The sequence below is a fragment of the Cebidichthys violaceus genome, unplaced genomic scaffold (assembly GCF_023349555.1).
Source record: "Cebidichthys violaceus isolate CVI_PGR_0920_01 unplaced genomic scaffold, fCebVio1.0.p SCAF_26, whole genome shotgun sequence".
Taxonomy (NCBI): domain Eukaryota; kingdom Metazoa; phylum Chordata; class Actinopteri; order Perciformes; family Stichaeidae; genus Cebidichthys; species Cebidichthys violaceus.
This window is the reverse complement of record NW_027176439.1, coordinates 546,516-572,542: the sequence shown is the minus strand read 5'-3', so window position 1 is coordinate 572,542 and position 26,027 is coordinate 546,516. Positions and strand designations below refer to the sequence as shown.

At 41.0% G+C, this 26,027-nt stretch overlaps 2 protein-coding genes across 5 annotated transcripts in view; one reads left to right on the top strand and one right to left on the bottom strand.

Moving 5' to 3' along the window:
- Nucleotides 1-2,115: 2,115 nt before the first annotated feature.
- paqr3a (progestin and adipoQ receptor family member IIIa) lies at nucleotides 2,116-11,525 on the top strand. The gene is made up of 8 exons (XM_068721031.1): nucleotides 2,116-2,253; nucleotides 3,122-3,353; nucleotides 4,506-4,668; nucleotides 5,218-5,373; nucleotides 8,210-8,407; nucleotides 8,767-8,857; nucleotides 9,140-9,296; nucleotides 9,845-11,525. The coding sequence occupies exons 1-7, from the start codon at nucleotides 2,193-2,195 to the stop codon at nucleotides 9,280-9,282; spliced, it is 1,044 nt and encodes a 347-aa protein (XP_068577132.1). The 5' UTR covers nucleotides 2,116-2,192; the 3' UTR covers nucleotides 9,283-9,296; nucleotides 9,845-11,525.
- Nucleotides 11,526-11,566: 41 nt separating this feature from the next.
- The window catches only part of bmp2k (BMP2 inducible kinase), a 47,573-nt gene continuing 33,112 nt past the window's right edge, over nucleotides 11,567-26,027 (bottom strand). For 3 of the 4 annotated variants that reach the window (XM_068721027.1, XM_068721028.1, XM_068721029.1), the window contains 6 exons: nucleotides 25,486-25,706; nucleotides 24,142-24,405; nucleotides 22,596-22,852; nucleotides 22,182-22,339; nucleotides 21,925-22,044; nucleotides 11,567-14,624 (listed from right to left, as the gene is read on the bottom strand). In XM_068721027.1, coding sequence (XP_068577128.1) covers nucleotides 13,183-14,624; nucleotides 21,925-22,044; nucleotides 22,182-22,339; nucleotides 22,596-22,852; nucleotides 24,142-24,405; nucleotides 25,486-25,706 — 2,462 coding nt within the window. In that variant the 3' untranslated portion in view covers nucleotides 11,567-13,182. The remainder of the gene's footprint in view (nucleotides 14,625-21,924; nucleotides 22,045-22,181; nucleotides 22,340-22,595; nucleotides 22,853-24,141; nucleotides 24,406-25,485; nucleotides 25,707-26,027) is intronic. The other variant, XM_068721030.1, reaches the window with a different exon arrangement.

Here is a 26,027-nt window from a genome sequence, read left to right as displayed (position 1 = left end):
CATACGCGTCATATTACGTAACAGAATGGAGTCATGGGCGGATTATGAGTCAAAAGGTCACAACACCTCTCCTACATAGGAGCGAGACACAGAGACTTTATAGTTGTTTAGCCTCTGTTTGTTGTTGTTGTTGTTGTAGTTACTTTCTGTGGTTTTGTGCCTCTGTGTTCATTCTGTGTCTCTTCGTAGTTGTTTTGTGACACATTGTAGTTGCTTTGTGTCTCTTTGTAGTCTGAGTCTCTTTGAGGTAATTTTATTTCTCTTTGTAGTTGTTTTGTTTTACTTTTTTGTCATTTGAGTCTTTTGTGGCTGCTCTGTGTCTCTTTCATACAACTCGGTCATACTTTGTTATTGAAACATAGGTCATCTGAAAAAAAGTCATCGGTCACAAATAGTGACAATGCCACTATTTTGATATTAAAGATTTAAAAACTAAAAACTGGCAAGTTAAAGGAACATGACAAAAAAAAAGTTAATTTAAATAACACTAATAGAGTTATTGTGCTAGGGCTTCTTACACCTATGTTCAGTCAGTCAAACTTATTCAAACTACAGATCGAAATAGTTGTGAGTAATACTGTAATACACCTACTGAAAATTATATTAAATTTCAGTGTGATAATATGGTCATATTAGGTTGGTTTTTTTCATGCTAAACATTTTAATATTTCTTTCACACGTGTGATGACATCAGTGATGTGTGGTGAGGTTCGTGGCTGGTGAGGCACTGACACTACATAAGTCAGATTTACAAATATATGAACCCAATAGAGTAGCTTAAATCACCAATCAATTGGCAGCTTGCACATTGACTACTGGCTGTTTTTCATATCAGCATTATTTACACACACATATGTAAGGTACATATTTGATTCCACCAGGAGCTTGTGCGCCGCGACCTACCCCACCGACCTGCCCCACCGGGAGCGTTTCAGAAGCGGAGCGCTCGCGGGCACCACCCGCGAAAATCGTGAGATTCCGCGATAATCTGTGTAACAACCACGGATGTATAAAGAGAACAACAAACACATAAAAGGTTACTTTACCTGTCCGACGTTGAATTGCTGTTGATTTGTTCATATTTCCTTGTTTTTTGAGACATTTTTAAGCTTGGATATAGAATATTAATTTTTTTGTGGTCAAAGCAAAATATAAGAAGAAGAAAAGTGTAGAAGAAGAACAACGACAGAACAAGCATGAACCCGACCCGTGGGCTCTCGCACGCCCCCTTCATTGAGGCAGAGGTAGTGTTTGCCTCACCTTTGTGCTTTTTCACTGCAGTTTAATGTCAGATCAGAAACACTAAATATGTTCTACACATACGTGAAATACATTACATATTCTATGTAAATAAATTACATATAATAAAAGTGTCTACAAATATTACAGTGGTGACAAACAATGAGAAAGCAAAAGGCAAGCGCTCAACAGTTTGTGAGGGATTGAGGTGAGGCACAGCTCGTTGCTGCTTACCTCACGTGTCTCCTCTGTTTAAACAGGACATGCGCTAATTCAGCGATTTTGATTCAATTAAAAATGCTTGAAATGATTGGAATCATACAGAAATTACATTTATAGCACAGATCAGTAGAGACATATTAATATGTATTTTATTTTAGCATTATTTGTTTGTATGTAATTGTAATATGACAGGTGAGGCTCTGCCTTACTTGCCTCCCCTGACCGCACATCCCTGGATGACATCAAAAATATTTTTTGTAATTAAGACAGAAATATAGGAAACTTCAAACTGATTTTAGAATGAAGTGTGAGTGAATATTGTATTTTTGCACAAAAAAAAGGAAAACACAAAGGTTTATGGTGTTGTGGCAATGTAGCATTAATACCCAAATGTTGTTTATTTGTATCTTTGCTGAAGCCTGTATTGCTTATTGTGTCATTTTTTTAACTCAAATATTCAAGGATAAATTACAAAATAATAAAAGTTCACTCTTAATCTAAGAAAATCTTAGTCAGAGTCCACACACTTGCTTTTTCCAGCGCTTTCAACTGTATCCCATGGTCTTCATCAGCGGAGTCTGTTGTTTATTTTTAGTCAGGCAGTCCGTGGCCAACGCTGAGGGGTCCTTTGTTGATGACGTCGCTGGTGATTTGGAAGATGTTGTAGCCGAAAGTTGATGTAACGTCTCACTGCGTTGTCTTTTTAAATTAACGTTAATATATTTATACAAATGCATAGTACGTACTACAAACCACACAATGGTACAAACTGCACGTACACCAAACTGAAAGGTGAGTTTGTTGTTTATTGTTTTTTTGGCTCTAAACAAAAGCGATGTGTTAGCATTTTAGCTTGGAGCTGTAATTAGCCGCTAGCTGGCAAACTGCTGTAAGAATTCTGGTATTGTAAGATTGACTTGGTTAACGACAGTATTATTTACCACCTGAGGTTTAACTTAAGTTGTGTGTGGTTCAGTTCGGTTCTTTAGGTATAGTCGGCTCATAGTTATTTACAAAAAAAAAACGTTATGTCAAGAAAAATCCCAACTTTTGAGACATGTTGTGGCGGTTGTGAACGTTTGCTAGAACGTAAGTCCAAAACAAAATGGCCATGTTACTGAACGGAGTTTGGTTAGTTTTTCCTTTATCCAATTAGAGAGGAACGGATACAATAACAATAATAATAACTTTATTTATATATAGCACCTTTTTTAAAAACAGAGTTTTCAAAGTGCGTTGACAGACAAAAGCAAAACAATAATAATAATAACAACAACAGAAAGCTCAGTGAGACATTCGATACGATATATATATATATATATATATATATATATATATATATATATATATATATATATATATATCACACACACATTATTTTACTATATTTTTTATTTTATTGATTTATTTGTTATATATAAATATATTTAGTAAAATCAACAAATAAAAATAAAACCCATTCTTTAAAAATGTGTTTTAAGAAGTGATTTAAAATATTAAAATGTACATGTTTAGCATGAAAAAACCCTAATATGACCATATTATCATACTTAAAACAACAATTCTGCATTTAAATATATTAATCTTGCTGTATTGTATGATAAGACGTATTATGTAAGGTGCAGCCTTAATTGTATCTTCTCTGTCTTTTTGTTCTCAGCTTCATGTCAGACTAAAGCAGACTCCCACAGCCCAGCCATGCCTCAGAAGCCCCAAAAGAGCGCCCAGACGGCCCACTACATTGAGCTGGGGGGGTATCAGTACTGGCCCGTGCTGGTGCCCCGTGGTATCAGACTGTACACCTACGAACAGATCCCAGTATTTCTGAGGGAGAACCCCTACATCACAGACGGATACAGAGCCTACCTGCCCTCCAGACTGTGCATCAAAAGGTGAGATGTGATGTTCTGATCCTTCATTAATCCTCAAAAGTCTGCAGAGTTAACCATAACTCCAGAGGTCCAGAGGTTTGTTGCATGGAAGTGATTCATTGCATTTCTGTTTTGCAAATCAAACTTAAGAAGAGGTGGATTATTTCTTGTATTGAAATTCAGGAAAACCAGTGACGTATAGGACTCTGTATAGGACTCTGTCAATCACCATGTAGCCCCACCCTAAAGCACACCCTGCTTTATGGTCTGTTTGACTCTAAATGGACCATAACTTACTAAATGAACATCATGCTGTATTAAAGAAGACTTGAAACTAGAGATTGAGACCATAAACTCATGTTTACATTGTTTACTGAGGTAATAAATCAAGAGAGAAGTAGAGTAATTTTCTCATAGACTTCTATACAACCAGAGGAGTCGCCCCCTGATGGACACTAGAGAGAATGCAAGTTTAACACATGAAGCATCGGCTTCACTTGTCAGAACCGGAGGTTGCCGCCTGCTTTTGATATAAATACTTCCTAAAAATAGGTTGATTCCTACTTAAACCTCACCGATACAATTTCCCATTTGCCTTTTTGTGAGAGCTAGCCAGGCGTGGACAGTGGGATGAAGGTCCGAATGGATGATGTAGCCAACCCCACTGGACCTCCTGTTCTTCTGTTCTTCTTCACTTGTCTGCTTTGCTTGACACTGAATACATTTTGTGTGCAGAACTACAGTCAGACAGCTATTCTATGTTGCAGGTGTGGACACAAAGAGAGGCAGAGCACAAGTGCGCAAAATATATATTCATGATTGCACATTTGTGTGTGGCTAACGCGATAGCGACATCTCTTGGAGGGTTACAAATATCCTCATAGAACCTCTGGTTACGATGCGCAACTAACTTCACTATTCTGTGAAGCGAGAGAAGAGTGTCAGTCAGTTGCAGCAGCTGATTAAAACTAAATTCATATTAATCTAGAAGCTTGTCTGAGCCAATGAACTGACTTTCAGCGTGTTCAAACTTTTTTGCATGTTCATACAGCATGAAGATGTTTTGAATTTAAATATTATACGCTGTGACGTTGAGCTCGCTGATCTCAGTCTGCAGTGAAAGATGATTTTTGGGAGGAGAATGTGACTGTTTTATACCATTCCTCTGTGCAGCCTCTTCATCCTGTCCAATGAGACGGTGAATATCTGGAGCCATCTGTTGGGCTTCCTGCTCTTCTTCTTCATCGGCGTGTACAACATGGCCTCCGTGCTGCCAGCCATCGGCGCCTCCAAAGAGGACTACGTCATCTACTCCATCGGCCTCTTCTGCTTCCAGGTACAGGACCAGGTTTTTATGGTTTACTTCAGCCGTGACAGTTGGAGGAAACATTAGGTTAGGACGTGACATTACATTTAAAGCTTAGATTTAGTTTCTATAGTGTTCCCTCTGTATGGTGGACTAATATGCTTCAGGTCTGTTTCACCACGTTGACCTCAGCAGGGATTTGTTTTAGTGTTGTGTTAAAAACAAGGTTTTCTCCTCATGTTGAGCAATGTGCTGATTTTGAAATTAGCCAGATATCCTGGAACCTGCCGATGTGACGCTCGCATGGTGTTACCTTAATCTGAGCGCTTACAGAAGGACATCAGCACTCATCCAAAAATATTGGCCGTTTTTTTCTCAACAAATGGGAAAAAAACATAATCAGTCCAGCAGTTGGCTGCACCAGGCTTCACAACCACAGTCTTCAAGTCCAATTAAGAAAATAAATAAAAAAAGGCAGAATAATGAGATGAACACGGTTAAATCATAATATTTCCCTACTTGTTATCTCACATCCTTTTGCCGACTCTTCTCCCCTCCTCGCCGCGTGCCCGTCTTCAGCTGTGTATGCTGTGCTCGGTGGGCTATCACCTGTTCTGCTGCCACCGCTCGGAGAAGACCGGCCGCCGCTGGATGGCGCTGGACTATGCCGGGGTTTCCATCGGCATCCTGGGCTGCTACGTCCCCGGAGTCTTCTACACCTTCTACTGCAATAACGTGAGTTCAGCTTCTCTTCATTTATCTGGATTATTTACCTCTGATCTGTCTATCAATTTTAAAACAATACTGTTTTTGAAACCTTTACTTATACATGACTTTCTGTCTAAATCACTTAACAGTATCTTGATCATCGGCCTGACGTTGTGTCCCTGTTCCTCTGGGTTTGTTTTGCTTTAATCAACCAGTAGTGGTTCATTTATTCGTCCCTCCAGAAGCTGTGGCAGCTGAGTTTAGGTCAATCCAAGATAAATTTAAAAAAATGTGTTATTTACATGGATGTAGTTAAAGCCATGTTTGCTAATGTTCTTAATCTTTTGTTATTTTTGTTTCAATGTTCATTACATCCTGACAACAATCAATTAATCAAATGTTCTTAACAGCTGTGAGTACTAAAGATGGCTGTGTTCGTTGATTATGATCATTTCTGGGGGGAGGGGCTTAAGAGGGAGTTCTGTCAAGTGTTGACGACTTGCAGACCTGTTCACTAGATTTCGGGACTTTTGGAGCTGCAAGCTTCTTTCGATGGAAAACAGTTGGCAACACTGTTGCTGTTTTTCCTTTTTCGGTTGGATGATTTAAAATCTAGCGTTCTCCTGCTGGTTTCTGAAGATTACCCAAACCTAGCTTTAAGTAGCATGCTAGCTATGCAGGGAGATGATACTGACCTTCTTAATCCCTCGTACACTGTTGATGCCACTTATTTAGTTTTTTAAGCTTTCAGACACATATTGTGGACTTCCTCTGTAGATGGAAAAAACGCTTCTGCTTTCATAGTATTGCAATTTGATGCTCATCCCTCTTTGAGAATAATTGAGTTGTATCTTACTGTAACACTGCAGCTTCATGCAGATTGTAGATAATGTGTGTGTGTGTGTGTGTGTGTGTGTGTGTGTGTGTGTGTGTGTGTGTGTACACCGCTGGTATCGTGGCTTTAACGTCCAACCGCCGACTTTTTGTGTTCGCTCGCCACGAGAAGCCGTAATTGAAATGGAGCTGAAGTGAAGCTTCACAGTGTGGCTCTGCTGATTGACTCATTGTTCCTGGTGAATAAGCAACACTTCGCTGCAGCCTCTTGATGACAGCCCGCCCACCACCGTGTTATTTTATTTCCTCTCCCGGTTTGCTTCTCTTTTTCCATTTCTCTTATTTATTTATTTGTTTTTGGCTGTACTCCTCACTGTTCGCTTTCCCCCACGCATATTGGAAGCGCCGGGTTATTTTGCCCCCAGAACGCAGCTGAAATCTGCTCCAGCCCAAACCAGATGGCTGCGTTCACGGAGCGGTCCGTCACTCCTGTTCCCCACCATATGACGTTCGCAAGTCTGGGAGCTGTCTCAGCGAAGTGCACCCCCCCCCCCCCCCCCCCCAACTCTACGTTCTTGCCAAGATTGGGGCTCCGCTTCTGGGTGGCTCCACTCCTGCAGCAAGCCAAGCCCCCTACAGAAAATATATATATATATATAGATATATATATATATATATATATATTTAGCCAAAACTCAAACTCTTGAGTGTTTTAGAAAATGCAGATTTGGAGACGCGAACACGGTGTCTTGTTAGGAGAAGAGCTTAAGAAGACATTTCTTTTTTTTGGCTGCAGCCGAGCGGGGCCTTGTTCCTGGTGCAAATTTATTCACTGTGAAATTCAGCGAGGACTCGTCACATGAGGACGTGTGACTGGACGGAGGCCTACATCCACACAAATGGACAGAAGGGGACCGAGACGAGGCGGTCCAGACTGTGCACACAGTTCCTAATAGAAGTTTAAGTATTATTGAAAAAACACAAGACCTTTTTTAGTTATTTCTTTCTTCACACATGCGTGCATAAACATCTTCCCACACATGGATTTGTAGAGATCAGACAACCTGAGTTGTTCTTTTTAAAGTGATTTGAATCACAGAAAGCAATTAATAACTTCAACAAACAATTGTTATTGTCAATCAATTACAGATCAGAAAACAATGTAAAATTGCAAGTTTCATGAGCCCATGGTGAAGTATTGAAATTGTTTTTTTTTTTTATTATTATTTTGTTATCTGACCAGCAGTCTAACAGCCCAATGATATGAGATCTGAGAAGCTGGAACGAGCCAGCATTTTGGCATTTTTGCTGGATAAATGATTTCTCTCTATTTATCTATTTCTTTATTGTTTTTAGCGCTAGACAAAAGAATCTGAACTACAAGAAGTACAAAAATAATCAAGTTTGTTAGAGTACCTTGAAAAGTCCCCCAAAAAACTCCCCATGACTCGAGTAAATCCCGGAGCTTTAAAGTCGTGTCGAATACATCTTAAGAAATAGTTCTAATCTTGTAATAGTGGGTTTGTGCTTCACGTTCACACAACATGCTTCTACTGAACAGCATGTGGAGAACATTAAACCGTCCTGGTGAGCGTTTAATGATCTTCTGCTGCTTGTTTCTACTTTCTATGCATTCGTAGTTCAGTCGTTAACGTGCTTCTTATGTCTCCTCGACATCCGATATCTCAGGATGTCTGTACAGAATTTCTTCAAATGTGGCACAAACGTCCACGTGGACTCGAGGATGAACTGGGTAGAGTTTGGTGCTCAATGGTCACAGTGACCTCGCGAAACACGTTTTTGCCATAAGTCAATAATTAATATGCTATTTCAGACAAATGTCTAATAGAATAAAATGAAGCGGAGACATTTTGGACATAGGCGTATGACTTCCTTTTCTTGGTTTTAGTTTGACACAATGTGAATGTGTGTCTTACGTTCATTTATGTTTATGAACACATCACGATTGCCTTTCAGATTCCTGACCACGTAAATGAAATGTGATCTGCTGTCCTCCCCGTCCCTGCAGTACTGGCGGCAGGTGTACCTGGTGACGGTCCTGGCCATGATCCTGGCCGTGTTCTTCGCTCAGATCCACCCTCATTACCTCAGCAAGCAGTGGAAGCAGCTGCGCTCGCTCATCTTCTGCCTGGTGGCCGGTTACGGCCTCATCCCCACCTTCCACTGGATCTGCATCACGGGAGGCTTCTCCTCGGAGCTCGTCCAGGTGAGCGCGCTCAATAACCCTGATATTCATTCATTCATAGAGGTTTAATTTAATGTTGAGCCGTGTGAACATTTGTTTGTTTTAGAAGAAAAAATATGGAAGATTAGTTTCTTTGTGGAGATTAAAACTTTCTTTTGACTGATTATTTTTTTAGCTACAATTTGAATGCAGTTGTTCAATTGCTATTCTTAAGTTTTCTTTCTAAATTCAGTTGCGTTTGATCTAATTATATCTAAGACTGTTATTTATATTAACAAATAATTTAGCAGGATTCATTTGAGTTTTGTTGTGTTGCTGCTGTTTACTTTAATCCACAAATTGCTGAAATCCTTTTTATTTTTTTTATTTACTCCCTTCAGGCTTTTGTTCCTCGGGTTCTGGGGATGTACTTCATTGCTATATTAGCTCTCATTTTCTACGTTTCAAAAGTTCCTGAACGCTACTTCCCAGGTGAGACTACTCTTTGATTTCCTCAGGTGTGTGTGTGTGTGTGTGTGTGTGTGTGTGTGTGTGTGTGTGTGTGTGTGTGTGTGTGTGTGTGTGTGTGTGTGTGTGTGTGTGTGTGTGTGTGTGTGTGTGTGTGTGTGTGTGTGTGTGTGTGTGTGTGTGTTAGATTTAAGTGTATAAAAGTAAAAAAAATTGAAGAGACAAATGTTAAAGAACCTTTGGTGAACAGTTCAGACAGTATTGTGGGTCAGACGTTTTATTTCTTCCTCTGTGGTGTTGCTGCAGGTCAGCTGAACTACCTGGGCTCCAGTCACCAGGTGTGGCACCTGCTGCTGGTGCTGATGTTCTACTGGTGGCACCAGTCGTCGTGCTTCATCATGGCGTACCGACACAGCCAGCCCTGCCCCGACGCCCCCCCCCACGAATAGGACGCCGCTCTGTCGTAAGCAGCACTGTGCACAATACTATAAAACTATGACATAATATACTATGAGATTTGTAAACAAGTTTTTATGACATACTATATACTATGACTTTTTTATGATCCTATTCCACAATATTTTATGACATGTTTATCCTTATTTTCGAGATACTGTGACTTTTTACTTCATAATATAATTTGACTCTTTTGATAATATACTATATTATGAATTGTTATGCATTATTTTGATATACTATACTTGACGCAGTATAGTCGAAAAAAAGTATTTCCTTGTTAGTGCAGATTTAAATTTGAGTAAGACGGAGAACTTTGAGTAAAGTCTTGTAGAAACTGTCACAACTAACATTGAGGTGATAGAATTATAAATATATAATAATTGAATCAATAAAATGTAGATTTAAGTCAGGAACTATCTGATCAAAGAATAATTAAAGAAATGATCTAATGCGACCAGACATTTGACACATTTTAGGTGCTATTAAGTTTGTTACTGGGCTCTAATTCTGATCATTTTCTCCCTGCATTGTTTAAACCATTGTTGTCTTTAGGTTGGTGAATGATGGACGGGTTCTTCAGTGTCCCCACAGATGGACACATTCTCACCTGAGTGTCTTCAGTCCACCCGACCTGTGAAGGAAACGGCAGCGGGGCTGCAAACAGGGAATCAAACCTGTGACATGTGTCGACCGTATGTTTTTACCAGCTCACCATCAACAAACACAAACTCTGCAGTTGAACTACAGAATCTGCACTCCGTTCAAATGTACACAACGTTAAAAGTCACAGATGCAGCCACACAAAACAAATCAAGGTTAGTTTAGACGCGTAGCATTTTTGTTTTTCTATTTTTCATAAAAGATGTTCTCTAAGTGCCTATTAATTAAACATTATGTAGCACTTGTTGAATTGCGTTATGTTTTGCTCAAAGAATGCCTGATATTTCAAGTAATCCCCGTGTTTTTAAGTAAAATTAGCTTAAAGGGGAAAATTAAATTCCATGTTTTAATGTCACCTCTGGATGCTTGTAAATAAAATGTTTTTAAAGTGATGAAATTTGACGAGTAATCGACCCAAATTTCTTTTATTTCCAAACTATAAGAAGTTGTTAAAGTATTTCCTAATGAGAACAAGCAACAACACTAACAGTTATTAATTCATGTTTAGATAGAAAAACCAAAGAGATATTAGTTATCTTCATTAAGGTGCATTTTGTCCTTTTGCGTGAGCAGTATTATTGTTTCTGTTTCTTGCCGCTGAGAGACAATCAACAAGTACATACCCTACATACAAGTACTACAGACGTACAAGTACCACCAGAATTGAATGTGTAATGCTGCTCTGCCTCTGTGTTCAAACTTACATTTCTACTGGAATGTTTTCTTTGAGAAACTTGTTTTAAGTCCAGTTTATTAAACTGTTTTGTTTTATTCTTTTATTATTTTCCAGCCCTGACAAGAGAAAGTTGAGGCTGATTAAAATATATTTAAACTAATACTGACGTCTTCACTGACTCATGTTAACAGTTCATACACTAAAAGATACATAGAGATAAGATTGAAAAGTGTGGAAAATGTTTTTGACAGAAGTCATCATCATTTAGAAAAATTGTTAAAAAACATTGGGTTTTGAGTTCTCAAAAATGTAAAAATTGATTTGTTCTACATGTGGGCGATGTTACTGTTGACTTAAAGTTTGTCTCCACGGTGCAGCTCTGCTATCTACTGTTCATTCAGAGGAGTTCTGCTCTTCTTGTCTCATTCTTTGAATTCTCCGGCTCATTTTAGGGTGATGTGCAATGTTCAAGTCAACTGCTTTTTTCTTTTTCTTTTTGTCTTTGAATGACTTCATTCCAAAAAAGCAACACATTCAAATGTTTAAATTATCTCAAATGTTAGTTTATGTACGCAAACGTCTGAACGCTTACAACATGAATGCGTTTGTTTGTCATTTCATTACAATAGTTGTCCAGTTGAATGTTTTTGGAATGAAAGTCATTTGTTTTGTTTATCGTATTTAAAGTTTTAGACGGAGACAAATGTTTCTGGTGTTACTGTGTTTGTTGTTGTGTATTTAAATTATTCTTTGTGAACCTGTGACGTCTGAGCTCTGAGAGACATCGGCTGTGTGTCGAAAGATGTTTTGTAGCAGCCGGAATTTTTGTATCTTGACTTTTCATACCTGAGCAATCAGTGCTGAACTTGACTCTAAATAAAATATAAATTAACCATGTCTGTGTGAAACTGCCTAGTTCTCAAATCCCACTACTGAGATGACTCTTTGTTTTGTTTTTTATTGCATCAAACAGCAGTATAGCAGGATAAATACAATATCACATTTACCCATGTGGAAAGAAAATCAAAAACAAAAGATGTAAAGTAGTTGTATGAAATGGTGAAAACAACCTGCAGGTTTAATTCAAACGACTGGTTGTGAAGGTAAATGCAGTGCTTAAGGCCGTCGATGTGGAGAACACACAGAAAGTAGTTCATGATTACAAATTACCTGATTACGCTTGACAGATCACTCCGCCGGTCTTGGATTTTAGTTCCCTTTTATGACTATGCCAAATCACATCCTGCAGCGTTAACAAATAACACGAAAAGACCAAAACCAACTGATCCTACGAGTGTAACCGAGGCCTGATATCTTATCTTACTTTCTAGTGTATTTGGACCAAATGTGGATTAATCCGCCGCTGAAAATAATCCCCCAACAAATGCACTAGCTTGTTTGATTAAAAACTAGAGACCAGATGTTTTAGTAAATTACTGAACCTATTTTAAAAGAGAAACTATATATTTTTGACATGTTTTCAAAGGAATAGTTTTGACATATTTGTGAAAAGAAACCTTTTTGCAAATGTATTGAGAGTGAGGTTAGCCATTGACCCCTATCTTAATGCTAAATTAAGCTACAGCCTCTTGACTCTAGGAACCAATGGGTGTGGAGCTGAGAGCCACAGACAGAAAGTTTTCAGCGACGGACTAACACAATGTTGGTTTTGGTCTTTTCCCTTACATTTGATGGAACACCTGTCAGGCGTTTCCATTTAACTGATCGCACAGGTCCCATTTATTCGTCAGCATAAATCATCCTAAAAATGTAATATTTACTGTTAGGAGCGTTAACATTGCTGAGAAAGGTTGCAGTACGGCTTGTGAGTTTTTGAAGGGGTCGAAGACGAGCGATCTAAATGTGGCTTTGCATTGTTATTTCTAACAGAATGTGTAGAGTTTTATAACTTAATAAAATAAAGAATTAACAGAAGTTTACTGCTAGGAAATACAAGAAAACAGTTAGGAGCCTAAATTTAAACCTGACCCAACTTTTGAAGGAAGTACAATAAAATTCGATCCCTTGTAGTATTCAAAGTGTAACGCAACACAAACCACAGCCACGTTTGGCTGCTTAAAAGACTACGGTGAAAGTATGCATAGACAAAGGATTAAAAAAAAGTGGTTAAGGACAACCCCCGAACGATTCCAACGCGAGCCAACCGTGTTGTGGTTTTCGAGGTACTGTGCAGCAAAGGGGGAGCCTAGCTCAGGTAAGGCTTCGTGGTGCTTAAAAAAAGAAATAACAAACATATTGGTAGATCAGAAGGCAAAGCCATAAAGAGCTTTTTTGCAGCGATTTCCGATCCGGTTCAAACGTCTTTTCAAGCGTTAAGATGCAGCATAAAAGGCTTTCTCAGCACACAGGTACAGCTGAACGATATGTGGAAACGTCACTCACACTCCACAGGATTTAGGTTTTTGTTATTCAAAAAGAAGAAGCGTTTGGGGTTAGGTTCTGTCGATTGGTTGAAGGTGTTCCCAAGCCCCCAGAAACACAATTTCTGCAATTTAACCGCAACTGGCAGGAGAGGGAAGACTGCAAGGAAAAGTCACTGCTTGGTGGGAAAAGGTGCAGCACCGAACGGGTCCAGGTCCAGCGGCTGTGAGGGCGGCTCCTCCAGCTCAGGTTCGCTGTGGACGACCATTTCTGTGAAGGGCACCGCCCCGAAATCATCCATGCTGCCGTCCCCGAGAGCACCGTGAAGGGAGCCCGACCAGGACTTGCCGTTGGCCGTGCCCAAGTCGCTTTTGCTTTCAGTGAGTCCTTGATACTGGCTGTGCCGGCTGCCGTCCGGAGGTTGGAAAGGCTTGGCTCCGAACGGGTCTAAAAGGGCCTCGTCCACCGGCAGAGAAGCTCCTTTGTCTTTCCCTTCAGCCATGGTTATATCAACGCTGATGTTCTCCTTCGAGTCCGAGGTGCTGAGGAACTCGTTGCTGCTCTGCGAGTCTCTCCGGCCGACCTTCTTGTGTCTGCGTACCCGCTCCGGCGTGCGGTAGGTCGGCTTGCCGGTCTTGCGCCCACTGGTCGGCGTGCCGTGGTGGCGTTTGCCGTTGCTGCCGCCGGCCGTGGCCTCCTGCTTGGTTTTCCTCTGGCGCGACGACAGCCTCTGGAGGCTGCGCTGCTTCAGCCTCTGTTGCTGCGGGCTGGCCGATTCCTCGAAGGACGGCTGGAAGATGTCCTCCGCGCTTCTAGAGGTGGTGGGAGGCGGCTCGTCGGGTCCCGGCTGGAAGGGGGAGAAGCCAAAAACGTCGATGCCCTCGGGGGACACGGGTGGCGTTTGGCCCATGGGAACATCGCTGCCGCTCTTGCCCGACTTGGAGAGGTTCCGGTTGAATGGCGCTTTGGTAAAAACGTCGAAGTCGTCCGCGGCTCGCTGCTCTTGGCTGACTTGCCTGAAAGGCGCTTTGGCGAAGATGTCCGAGCTTACTGAAGGCCCGACGGGCGATGTCCCTCCGACGAAGGGAACGGCGCCAAAGACATCCACAGAGTCCTCAGCTGGAGCAGCTCTCACGCCGCTGGGCGACTCTGGAGGGGTGATCAGAGTCATGGCAGAATCCTCCTGAGGACTCCCTCTAGCGGCGGCCGGGGCTGCTTTAGCAGCCGGAGCTTTCCTCAAGCGGTTCTTGACCCTGCTGGGGTCGTAGTCCGAGTCCGAGCTGTGCTTGTCCTCATCCTCCTCGCCCTCTTCCTCAGAGTCCATCAGCAGAGGCCTCTGTCCTATATTCTCCGGCTCGGTGTCTTCACCGTGCTCGCTGTTTAGCGCTTCTTCCTCCTCCGCCTCTTCGTCCTCGCTGCTCTTTGGCGAAGGAGGGTCGGACTCAAAGTCACTGTCGGACTCTTCGCCGGGTCTGCAATTGGTCTTTCGCCCTGGTTTGTGCTCCTTGGCTGCCGGCACCAGCTCCACCAGCTCTAGACTCTCTGCAGTGGTTGAGTCAAGAGCAAGAACGCTGACTTCCTCATTGGTCGGCTCAGTCTTCATCTCATCGGTACCTGAAACAAGACACAAATGCAAGCGTTAAAGATGCAACAGTCTCCGTAATGTGCATTTCAAGTTTTAACCATTCCAGATATTTTGTGACAGAAGGAGAGTCTTGATTCCAGACTAGATGGCAACCTCCGGGGCTATAAACTGTCTTAAAGCTGCATTCTCTCTAGTGTCCATCAGGGGGCGACTCCTCTGGTTGTATAGAAGTCTATGAGAAAATGACTCTACTTCTCTCTTGATTTATTACCTCAGTAAACATTGTAAACATGAGTTTATGGTCTCAATCTCTAGTTTCAAGTCTTCTTCAATACAGCATGATGTTCATTTAGTACATTATGGTCCATTTACAGTCAAACAGACCATAAAGCAGGGTATGCTTTAGGTGCGGGGCTACACGGTGATTGACAGGAGTCTCTATGTCACTCCTCCTCATTCCAAATATGGTAACTTCCTGTTGAAAAAACTAAGATGGCCAAAAGGCCGAATTCCAATCTTTATAACCGTAGTCCACAAACCAATGGTACAAGTTTTCCTTTCCTGAGAGCGCCTCTGTTGCATTACAGAAATCAGGACAAGTCCAAATCCGAACAGTTTGTCCGATATTGAAGCAGAAGGAGCAGCGAAGGAGAAATCCTGAAACTCAATATGGTCTGAAAGCTGCTCTGACCCTCTGGTGATCAGAGCAGCTTACAGGAGGAAGAAATGAGACGCAAAGCTTTTTCAAGACTCACAAAATTGCTTTCAGATTTAAATCTCTTGGTGAAAAGATTCAAGCTGCCAGTAACGTCATTTTAGACTTTAAATAAATAAATAAAGCTTTGTCTTGCAAATTACTAATCTTTCTGCATATTTCTATAAATTCTTATGCGTAAGTTGGCATTTGCTGGAACAAAAGTGCCTCGTGTAAATTTATTTCCAAGAGATTTGCATAATGACAATTTAGAGATTAGTCTAATTAGCGGGTGGATAGTCTCCAATTATATTGAAGATAAATGGTGCTCATATACAATGAGCCAATTCATTGTTCCCTATTAGTGGAAGCTCTATATTAGAAAGCAGCGAGAGGACCCCCCGCTGTGAACACGAGGATGGAAACCTCTCCTCGTCTTCAGCCGTCCAAACTGGCAGGACGTGATGACAGATTGGCCAAAAAAAAAAATGCTTTTGTTGTTGATAAAATGAAAGGCAGCAATAAAAGATAATAAAATGTAACAATAAAACATATTAATGCAGGAAACTCTCTGTAACTGTTCACTCCACCACAAACTGCTCCCAGATTAGAACTTGTAATCACGTTCAGCTCTCAGAAACATCTTTAACATTTTAAAAACGGAATTAGTTAACTGTTAAGCAAAAAATGAATCATGAACATCGCCTTCATTTTTTCTGTCTTTTGTGTGAAATCACCATAAAATGGTACAATTAAACATCTGAAGATGTTAAAACGTGAAGCTTTGATGTCTCTGGGAGCTTATTTAATTTATTATAAACATTGTAAAGATAGTTCAAGATTAGTTGTGTCCTTAATTACATGACACTGTGGCTGGAATTCACTGCCGTCCACTTTAATTTTTACCACTGGAACTGACAAAATAATCTAATTTCTATGGTTTTATTCTAACGACACACAGAGGAAAATCACATAGCAACATTTGAATTTAGGTTGATTTGTTCACTTCAACACAGAGGAGGATTCGTGTTTATTAGAGGAGTTAATGGAAGTTCAAACGCTCCAAAAATAACTCCTAAATATAAATGACCCCAGTGTGAAATCACTTTAATAAAGCTGCTGTTTATGTGAAGTGGTTGAGACGGTTCGTTGTTCTAGACTTTAACAAACTGAATCATTTTGTCAGTTAAGGTTTGAAACAGATTAAAATATCAAAGATAAATTCATGATCAGAGGATCCATTTCTAACCAAAAACAATCAAATAAGTTTGTTAACCATATTAGCATTATTATTATTATGCAAGTATGAATTTGGGATTTCTTGGCTGTTTTAAACAGACATTGTGAATGAGCCATCTTTAATAACTGCTCATGTGTTATTAAATTAAATGACGTGACAACATCACGTAACAACACGACAGACAGAAGACATAATGACGTGTACAGTTAGAGGATCATTTAGTCTTGAAACCTGAAACTTGACCCGTTTTGAAACGTCTTCGGAGGAAGTAAAATGAAAACAGGTGTAACCGTCACCGCCCTGCTGATTGATTAGTTTTGATTGGACGACAGAGAGCTAAACAAAGACAGCCATGTTAACAGGAACATCTTGCACACAGTGTAGTGGTGGAGAGACTCTAAACTTTAGATTCTAAAGACCTATTTAAAAATAAAAAGGAACCAAAGGGAATTTTGATTTTGAATGTTTTTTTTTATTTATCAGTTACATTCTATAAAGAAATACATTCACACTCACAGTATGATACAGGACCTTTTTCTTTCTTTACATAGTCTGTTGCAGAAACAAAGATATGTAGAAGACAACTTATTGATCTACAGGTTGAATCTTTCGGCAGGAGAGCAGCCGATAGAGAAGAACTAAAAACTGAAGAGTCGTGGCTCTTTCTCTTCTTCTAACGAGGATGAATTCAAATTAACAGAATGTAGTGATCTCGTGGGGTTTCTAGCAGGATGTAAAGCTGACAAAAGGGGAACCAAACCCCCGAAGACAGAGAGGATAAAAGCACAGAAAACTTGCAGATGTAAAAAAAAGAAAAATGATAGATATATAAAACAACATTATTCAACGTCTGTTTGCCTGTTCATCCCATAAAACCCTGGGATTAAAAAATGATAAAAAAAAGAACATTAAAGTGCAGTTAATGGCTCTGGTCGTCCCTTATCCACACTAGAGATCCATCCACCAGTACACATGAACAAGATGTTTCTGAGTATGGCTGTCTTACGGAATGACAAATACAAACAAAGAAAATTAAAATAAAAAAAATATAAAAGTGAACAGAAGCAACAGGTTTTCTTTTACCCCCCCCCCCCCAAACACAAAAAGTCCCGATGAAAGCAGGCAGTGATGTGAAACATGAACCGTTCTCTGAAACTTACCTTCAGCTGAACACATGAGCTCTAGTTTAACATGTTGGGTATGATTGGTGACGGAGACGAGTCACTTGCTGCTCTCTAAAAGGCGGAGTAACAGCAGCACAGCGAGCCTTTCACAAACATACAGCCCTTTAGGATTGTATGGATTTAAAACAATAAAACAAATGTTCACCATTTTGAAGGATATCATCAGCACGCTCTCATCAAGCATTTCCTTTCAACACAACAATATTTACATTTACACTCCTGAATGTGCCGTCAGACAGTTGAACAGAACAGAGGAGAGAACACACGGTTCAGAGCACAACGTCGAGTCAATTGTTGATTCATTTAAAGTCACATTAAAGATAAAACCTCAGACCATTGCTCCATGTTTTTGTGTCTAAGGGACTAATGGTGCTCTTTAAGTTGGTCCAGTATTGAGGGAGAACCCTGTGATGTCATCGCTCAGGTGCTTATTTTTGGTGTCTGGCAACATTATAAAGAACCCAACAGAGAAATACAAACTTCTTCTTTACTTTTCCGTCTGTTGTTGAGTCATGTGACTTGTTGTCTGAAGACAAACGGTGGAAACGTGAGAGAGTTGGAGAGAGGAGCGTCGGTGTTGTCAGAGTTTGTTGTGTTGGGGGACAGACAGCGTCGCTTAGTGTTGTATAAAAAGACTGTTAATGTCGTGGCTGAATGTTGAGATGATTTTGTGGATGTGAGGTCAGAGACTTCTCAGAGTGAACAGACGGACCGGATTAATGTAACGGTAAAGAGAAAGGTTTCATTTCTCTGCAGGGTTGTTGTCAGACTCTTATATTAACGATCTGAGTCGGTCGGGACAGAAACGAACACTTTAAGAGGACGTACGCTGACTGACGCTGCAGTGTGTTTAGCTGAGTTTATAGAATATACAACACAACGTCAAACATTAGTCACTGAGACACAAAGACACAGAAACATCGGGGCAGAATAACTTCATTTACCTACCAGATGGATGTAAAGTCCAAACTTTGGTAAGTGAGGAAAACAGAGCTGCTGCTTTGTTCCTCTGATTACATTTATCTGAAGAATTTAAATGTTCAGAGACAAAAAAAAACAAAAAAACAAAGAAGAAAAGTTCCGTCAGCGTGGTCGTCAGGTAAATAAAACTGCCACTTGAAGGCACTTTGTATCTAGAAATGGAAACCAAACGACTTAAAAAAACTATATTTGCAATGAAAGAGGAGTTGAATTAAAAAGTGCAGTCACACCACCAGCAACCTAACTTCAGTGATAGGAGGAACGTCTGCAGACGTCTCACAGGTTCACTGTACGTCTCACTGTGAGATGGTTCTGATCAGAGGGAAGTAACTCGAGCGTTTTTAGAAAACATTTACCGTGGTGCTGGCACATTTTTGGCACTTATAATGTCGCATCAGCCAGTGTATGTTGCGTTGTATTCTGATTGGTTGGTAGCAGTAAAGACAATGGACACGCTGCGTCTTTGGTCACCAAATCTCTAAATCAGCTGTCTGAGGGTCAAAAATCATTTTCTTAGATCCGAAGGTTTCACCACATTTCTCTCAAAACTGTCAATTTTCATACGGAGGAGTTTGAAATCTCACATTGTGAAGAATTCTTCAGTATTTTAAAGACAAAAGCAGATCCGTCTCTGAGAAATGAGTTATTAATGGAAGTAAAAACAGCTGATCAAACACTAAAAATAAAAAGCTGACTGATTTATGCTCGTTGCCAGCGGTGTGTTTGCACAAAAGATATTTTAAAGAATCACCTGCGACCTAAAAAAACCAACAGCTGACACACAGTGACGGGACGAACACAGGAAGATAACAGGCTGATCAAAAATGTGACTTTTCTCATTCCAGCCTGTAAAGTCCCTTCAATCGGTTTGGTTTTTTATTTATTTTGGTTTTCCAATTTCAACTCAAATAGATGTTAATATCCATGAAGTAACGCGTAAAAGACGATCAAATATTTCCACACCTACATTCAAGTGCTTAGGGGGTTATATTGCATCGTTATCTTGTTCTACTCTAAACTGTTGCGTGAAGCAGGTTTAAGGACACAAGAGATGAATTCACTGTAGAAAAACAAAAGAAAATCTCTACGTGTTTCAGCGTTTATCATGAAATATGGTCCGAGTTACAAACAGTGTTTTCAAAACCAACTATCAAAACCAATTCACATTGAAGGAGCAGGAAGAGCACAGAGGCACAGGAGCTTATTGCTGCCGCCGACTTAATAAACGTGGAACCTCTACAACTCTACTGGTCAGTTGAGCCAAATGAGGACTAATTAATCAGGTGGTGTTTATGAGCATTAACATCGGCCTCCAAAGTAAAAGAGCTCCGGTTATGCCGGAACATTTGAGGCTTCGTCCCGACGATTAGAAACAAAAACATATTTAGCTTTCTGTGACTAGTCGTTGCAGTTTTAATGGCCGAAGAGGGTCGATGGTGTTTTGGTGTAAACGAACGGCAAAGAGCCGCAACTTTGAGAAGTTCAAGTGTCTTTTTTTAACACCCCCAAATTGGAGTTTATTAGTACCAGAGCTGAGTGATGTTTGGGCTGAATTAGTATTTAAAAGTGAGGTTTTTTTACAGAATGATTTAGGACTTTAAATCTACTGAACAAGCATTAAAAGAGACGGACGAGTTTAACAGTTTGGAGGAAACACACGACGATGTCTTTTCCTTAAGATCCTTCACTCAACATTAATAAAATAACACGCCTGTTTGTACAACCAGAGCATCTGCAAAAAGGTTTAACGATGTCATGTCTACTTTAAAAGGATAAATCTGCTTCCAAAAGCTGCAGCCAATAATAAACCTTTTTCTTTGGAATGAAAGTGAAAAACAAAACAAAGAATCAAACCGTTCCACATCTGTAAGACGCGAGTAAAACAAAAGAGTTAAGAACTAATAAAGAACTTCATTAAAAGAAGTGCAACTGGACTGCATCTGTATTCGCTCCGCATGGGTCTCTAATATGTTCTGATGTCAAATAGTTCACTTATGCTTCATGACATTTGTCCAAATCTGTGGTTTTTAATGAGCTGGCCTGTGTGTTCAATTTGTTTAACAAGCTGTAAAAATATCATGTGATTCACTTTCTAATGAAATCGTTTTACTCTCTCGTGTTTATGACTCAAGAACCGGTGAAAGAAAAAAGTTGTCACAATCATTTTCGAGTTTGTTATACTCACTTTGACCACAAGAGGCTGAAGTGCACACTAATCTGTGTTTCAAACGGTGAAAAGCATTCATGTTCCGGGTGAGTTGTAACTCCTCCATGAACGTTGAAAACAAGCTTCATATAATGTGTTCTTTTGGCTAGAAATGTATTTTATATTGGCGCTAATCTGGCGTTAAGGAAACATGTCGAATCCTATTTTGAACGTGGAGTAGTAGTTCACTTCAGCCTCTTGTGGCCAACGTGAGTATTACAACAATAAATACTCGAGGTGCAAAAAACATTTGTTTTAGCAGATGACAAAATAAAGTTATCTGAAAAATGACCTTTGCAAGAAAAACAAAACAAATTCCTGATTAAAAATTTAAGGAACCTAGAAAGAAAACCTTTCTTTTCACCTTCTTAAATTATAAACAGATTAAAACATGGATCACCAGATTATGGCTTTTCTTCTCATTACCTCTCAGGGTTTCCAAAGAGACAAATGTACCCAATAATGAATGTAGTTGTGTATGTTTAACATCACTCAGCCCTACTCAGTACCAGCCATGTGTCTCTACGGTCAAATTGCAACGCTATGCAGCTGTGTTGGAAGATTTCTACGCACTGAAAAGAAGAAAAAGAATTGTAATCTTACGCATATGAGCTAGTATTATTATGTGTATCCTATGTGTTAGTACCTTGTTCAAGCCATTAGATCCAGACGGGGACTGTAACCCCCATCCCTTGGCAGAGTTAGTGCCTTGCTCAAAACACTTCCGACCAGCTGACTTGCATAAAAAGGTTTGTTAGGAATGATGACCACCAAGCCTTAGTTTTAGAAGGCAAGAGATGATTGCAATGAATTAAGAAAGTGCTTTTACCACCAACTTAGCCTCTAACTCACCTTCTCCTCATGCTTTATACTGACAGCAGGAGAACTAATCTAACTGGTCATTGGTTTTTAATGCTCCACTGTGGGAACAGGAGGGGGGGCAGATAGGGTCGATTGGGGGGGGAGGGGCGCAGGTGGCTCCACAGTGTTGGGTCCTCTCTGCAGAGACTCCTCTAAGACTTGCCTGCGCTAGACACAAAGGGGGCCGAGCCGAACAGGTCCTCCGGTAGCAGGGGTTTGGCGGTGGAGGCAGCCGGCTGCGGTCGGTCCGTTTCCACGCTGGCTGTTCTCTCCACGGGTTTATCTGTGTGGAGGAAGTACAGAGAGTAGAAGGTGAGAGCAAAAAACACGGCCATACACTGCTTTTGGGTTCAGAAGGTTAAAGCAAAAATATACATAAAAATGAACAATCATGAGATACAAATTGCCGGGGTCACTTGCTTGCTCTCAGCATGTCAAACTCCCGGTCGATCAGCTCCTCCTCGGTCAGCTTGGAGAAGTTGTCCTCTCCGAAAGGGTTCCAGCGCGACATGTCGGGGGGGTGACTGAGCGCGCTGTGAGAGGGCGGCGTGATGCCGTCGGAGAGCAGAGGGTTTCTACTGTGGAGACAGGAGAGCAGAGACGACCGGTGACGTAGGATTCACACGTTACCGTTACAATGACGACGGAGCAGTGAGGCTGTTATTTACTAAAAACTGGACAATTGCATCATAGGTTCAATTCCAGCTTTGGGGCCTTTGTTGCATGTCTCCCCCCCATTTCTATACTGATCTCTGTCAAATAAAAGCAAAAATGTTCTTCAATATATAGTGAGACATACATGTCTGACAATATGATGAGTTCAGGGGACCTTACCTGGGGTTATTGTATGAGGGATCCACAGGCGATGGTCCGCCCATCTGCCCAGCTCCAGCTCCAGTTCTGGCAGTGGGAGTGGTGGCGTTGTAGGAACCCAGTGGGATCTGGAACTCAAGAGGGGAGGGCATGTAGGGGAGAGGCTGCTGAGCGGGATGATACTGCTGTTGATGATGATGCTGTTGAGGGTGTTGATGATGTTGCTGCTGCTGCTGTTGCTGTTGCTGCTGGACAAAAGCCTGTTGGTACTGGTGCAGCTGTTAGGGAAGGAAGAGAGGGAGAAGAAGGGGGGGGGGAGGGAATGAGGGACGGACCTTTTGATTTCATGGCACACAATGACGGCAACGAGATGATGAAATGTTGTTAGAAAAACTAGCTCTGGATTTTGGTAAAAGCTGGGGACACGGTGGAGAGAGGGGGGGGGTGAAGGAGTGAGAGTCAAACAGCACGTCGGACAAAAAAAACTGAACAAGTGAACTCAGGATCCCCTCAGACACTGGCTGAACAATCTTTAAAGCCGCATAGCAAACATTAATTTTGTTTATTTTGACCATATTTTTAATCTTTCTTATACTCAAATATCTGAAGTCACAATAACCCATTTGAACTAACTCTTACAACTCAAAGAACCTTTTTAATATGGTTCACGTTTCCATTATTTCTTTAAATCTTAATTTTGCATTGCTGCTCCATCCTCTACCTCCTATTTTTCCTCCATGTTTTCTTAACAAACCATAAGTGGAAAGCACTTCTGCACTGCTGCGCTTTTTAAAGTCCTGCACACATTAAAGTTGATCTGTCAGCCACTTAGCAAAGCTCCCTCTTCACAACGAGGAGCCGGTCTGAGATCGCGAAAGGAAAACGCTGCGTCTGAACACTCCACAGGTATCTTGGGAATAAGAAGACTAATTTAGCTGAGAGGTGCTCTCTTCCCCTGCATGTGAACCGCTTCATATGTCAGGATGAAACGCGGAGGGGAAACTGCTCGGTTTCACCCTCTGTTCGATCCCCTCGTGGATGCTTCGCTCCGACCAGATTGCCTCTGAAATAAAAACAGATGGTGGGAAACGGACTAAAAATTGCGCCGCCCTAGCAGAGCGCATTTGGAGGACCTGTGTTTGTGTGTTTGATTCAGTATCTGCGTAAATACTAGTTTTCTGAATATTTGGACGGAGTCAGTAGGAAGTTTTTTTTGAGCGTCTGCTTCCAATGCTGCTTGGCACAGACGGAGAAGCGACTCGACTGCCAGTGTTTGGAACAGAGAGAGCAATTTTTAGGGCCGTTCTGACATTAAATGAAATACTCAGCTCCGTGTTACTTCACGCTGTGTCTCCATGTGTTTCGCTGTCATTTGCTCAAACTATTTATTGCCGTTTTGGACTGAAATCTTCTGCTCTGAAATTCCGTCATGATTCTTTTAGAGTTGGAAGCATCCTGAAAATGTGCTTTAAAACACAAACAAAAGTAAATTTGATTTGATGGATGTCCACGGCAAATCAGATTGAAGGTTTTGCAGCTTTTGGTTCAGATGTCTGACAGAACTCACCATGGCTGCGTACTGAGCCTGAGCCTGGGCTTGAGCCTGAGCCTGAGCCTGGGCTTGAGCCTGAGCGACCTGCTGCTGGTAAAGCGGCTGCATCATCAGCTGCTGCTGCTGCTGGAGAAAAGCTTGCTGATGCTGCTGCTGGAGGAGAGCTTGATGTTGCTGCTGTTGCTGCTGCTGCTGTTGCTGCTGTTGCTGCTGCTGCTGCTGCTGCCGTTGCTGAAGCTGCTGCTGAAACTGGAGGGACTGCTGCACAGCCTGTTGGTACTGAAGAAGGTAGTACAGGTGATTAAAAACATTCAGGCCCAATCCCAATATCCCCTCTAAATCATGGCCCACATGTCGAGCTCGAGGGCTCCGCCAAGTGGTCGCGCCGCTTGTTCGTGCACTTCTGAATTTTTGTAACTTGGCGCGCACAAATCAGAGCTTTTGAGACGCGAAAAATAGCTCACTGATAAAATCACTATTTAAATGTCTATTTATTTTATTTTAGTCGAAACTACGTCCTGGCCCAAAGGGGCAGCAACAGGAGGCAAGTCGATACTTTTAAATAGTATGCTTAAAGTGACATAACAGATGTTTGTTGATTTATATTATTGGTTTTAATTAATCTTGTTAAGTAAATACATTTTATATATATTTTAAGGATCAGTTTCTGTGATTATTTTGTGCATATATGTGTTGTAATAATAGCTGGATATGTGGCCTGTGTTCAGAGTCAAACCTTCACTGCTCACTCTGAATGTTTTGAATATTGACATTTTGAGACTCTCTACAGTTCAGTTACTGGTCCCTGATCCCCGGGTGGAGCCCCGTTATCTATCAATATATGTTGATAATCCAATTGATATTAATACTTTTATTGATATCAATGATTTAGTTTTCATACTTGTTAATAACCAAAGAGGCTCCTGCCAGAACCCCAGGTCTGAATGAAATGTGCTATACAAATACATTTTTTAATAAGAAAAATAAATGGTTGATGAGTAAACCAACTGTGTAAGATCGTCTCTGCTTACATTCCTCTGATTTTATGTGTTTTTATCAACAATCTTAACTCCTTAATGTCCTTAATGTCCAAAAAATTGGGAAAAAGCCTCTGGCCTCCCCTGGTAAACCTGTGTTTAATGTCACAACGCTATGAATTTTGGGTAATTCCCTCATGCAAACTCAGGAAAAATGCAGACTTACTGAAAGTGTTCATGAAGGATTCAAAATGTCTGACAGAGAGCCTTCATACACTTATGTATTTGACGGCCTTAAAACCCTCACAGACTTTGCAGAAACGTGTCTGTATTGGGTCTTCCTCTTAAGTGACGGTTCCAGATGTCAGTGTGCTAAAAGTACCTGGAGGTATTGAAGTTGCTGCGCGTTTGCATGATGTTGCTGCAGTGCTTGTTGCTGTTGCTGTTGTTGGTGGTGGTGGTGATGTTGCTGTTGTTGTTGTTGTTGTTGTTGTTGTAGCTGCTGGAGACGCAGGTCACCAGGCTGTAGCTGCTGCAGGACTCGGTGCTGCTGACTGCCGGGCTGCGGCTGCATGGATGGAGGCCCAGAGCCGGGGGTGGGAGCTGAGTGGATGGGTAGAGAAAAGAGGGAGACGAGGTGGTGACGACAAAAAATTTCAAGACGGTTACATTCTAAAAGACAAATAAATAAATCAGAAAACTCAATAAATAACGATGATTAATGTGGAGACAGATGCTCTTAGTGTAATTTTCCTCCTCTGCGATTCAGTCATTACATCCAATGAGCATCAGTAAATACTAAGCAGCTTTAAACGTTGTCGTAGTGACACAAAACCAAGGTTTTTCTTTTTCCACCATGTTTTTTTTTTTTTATGAAAACGGGCGGACACACCGAACTGCAGGCTGCAGAGTGAGTTTACCCTG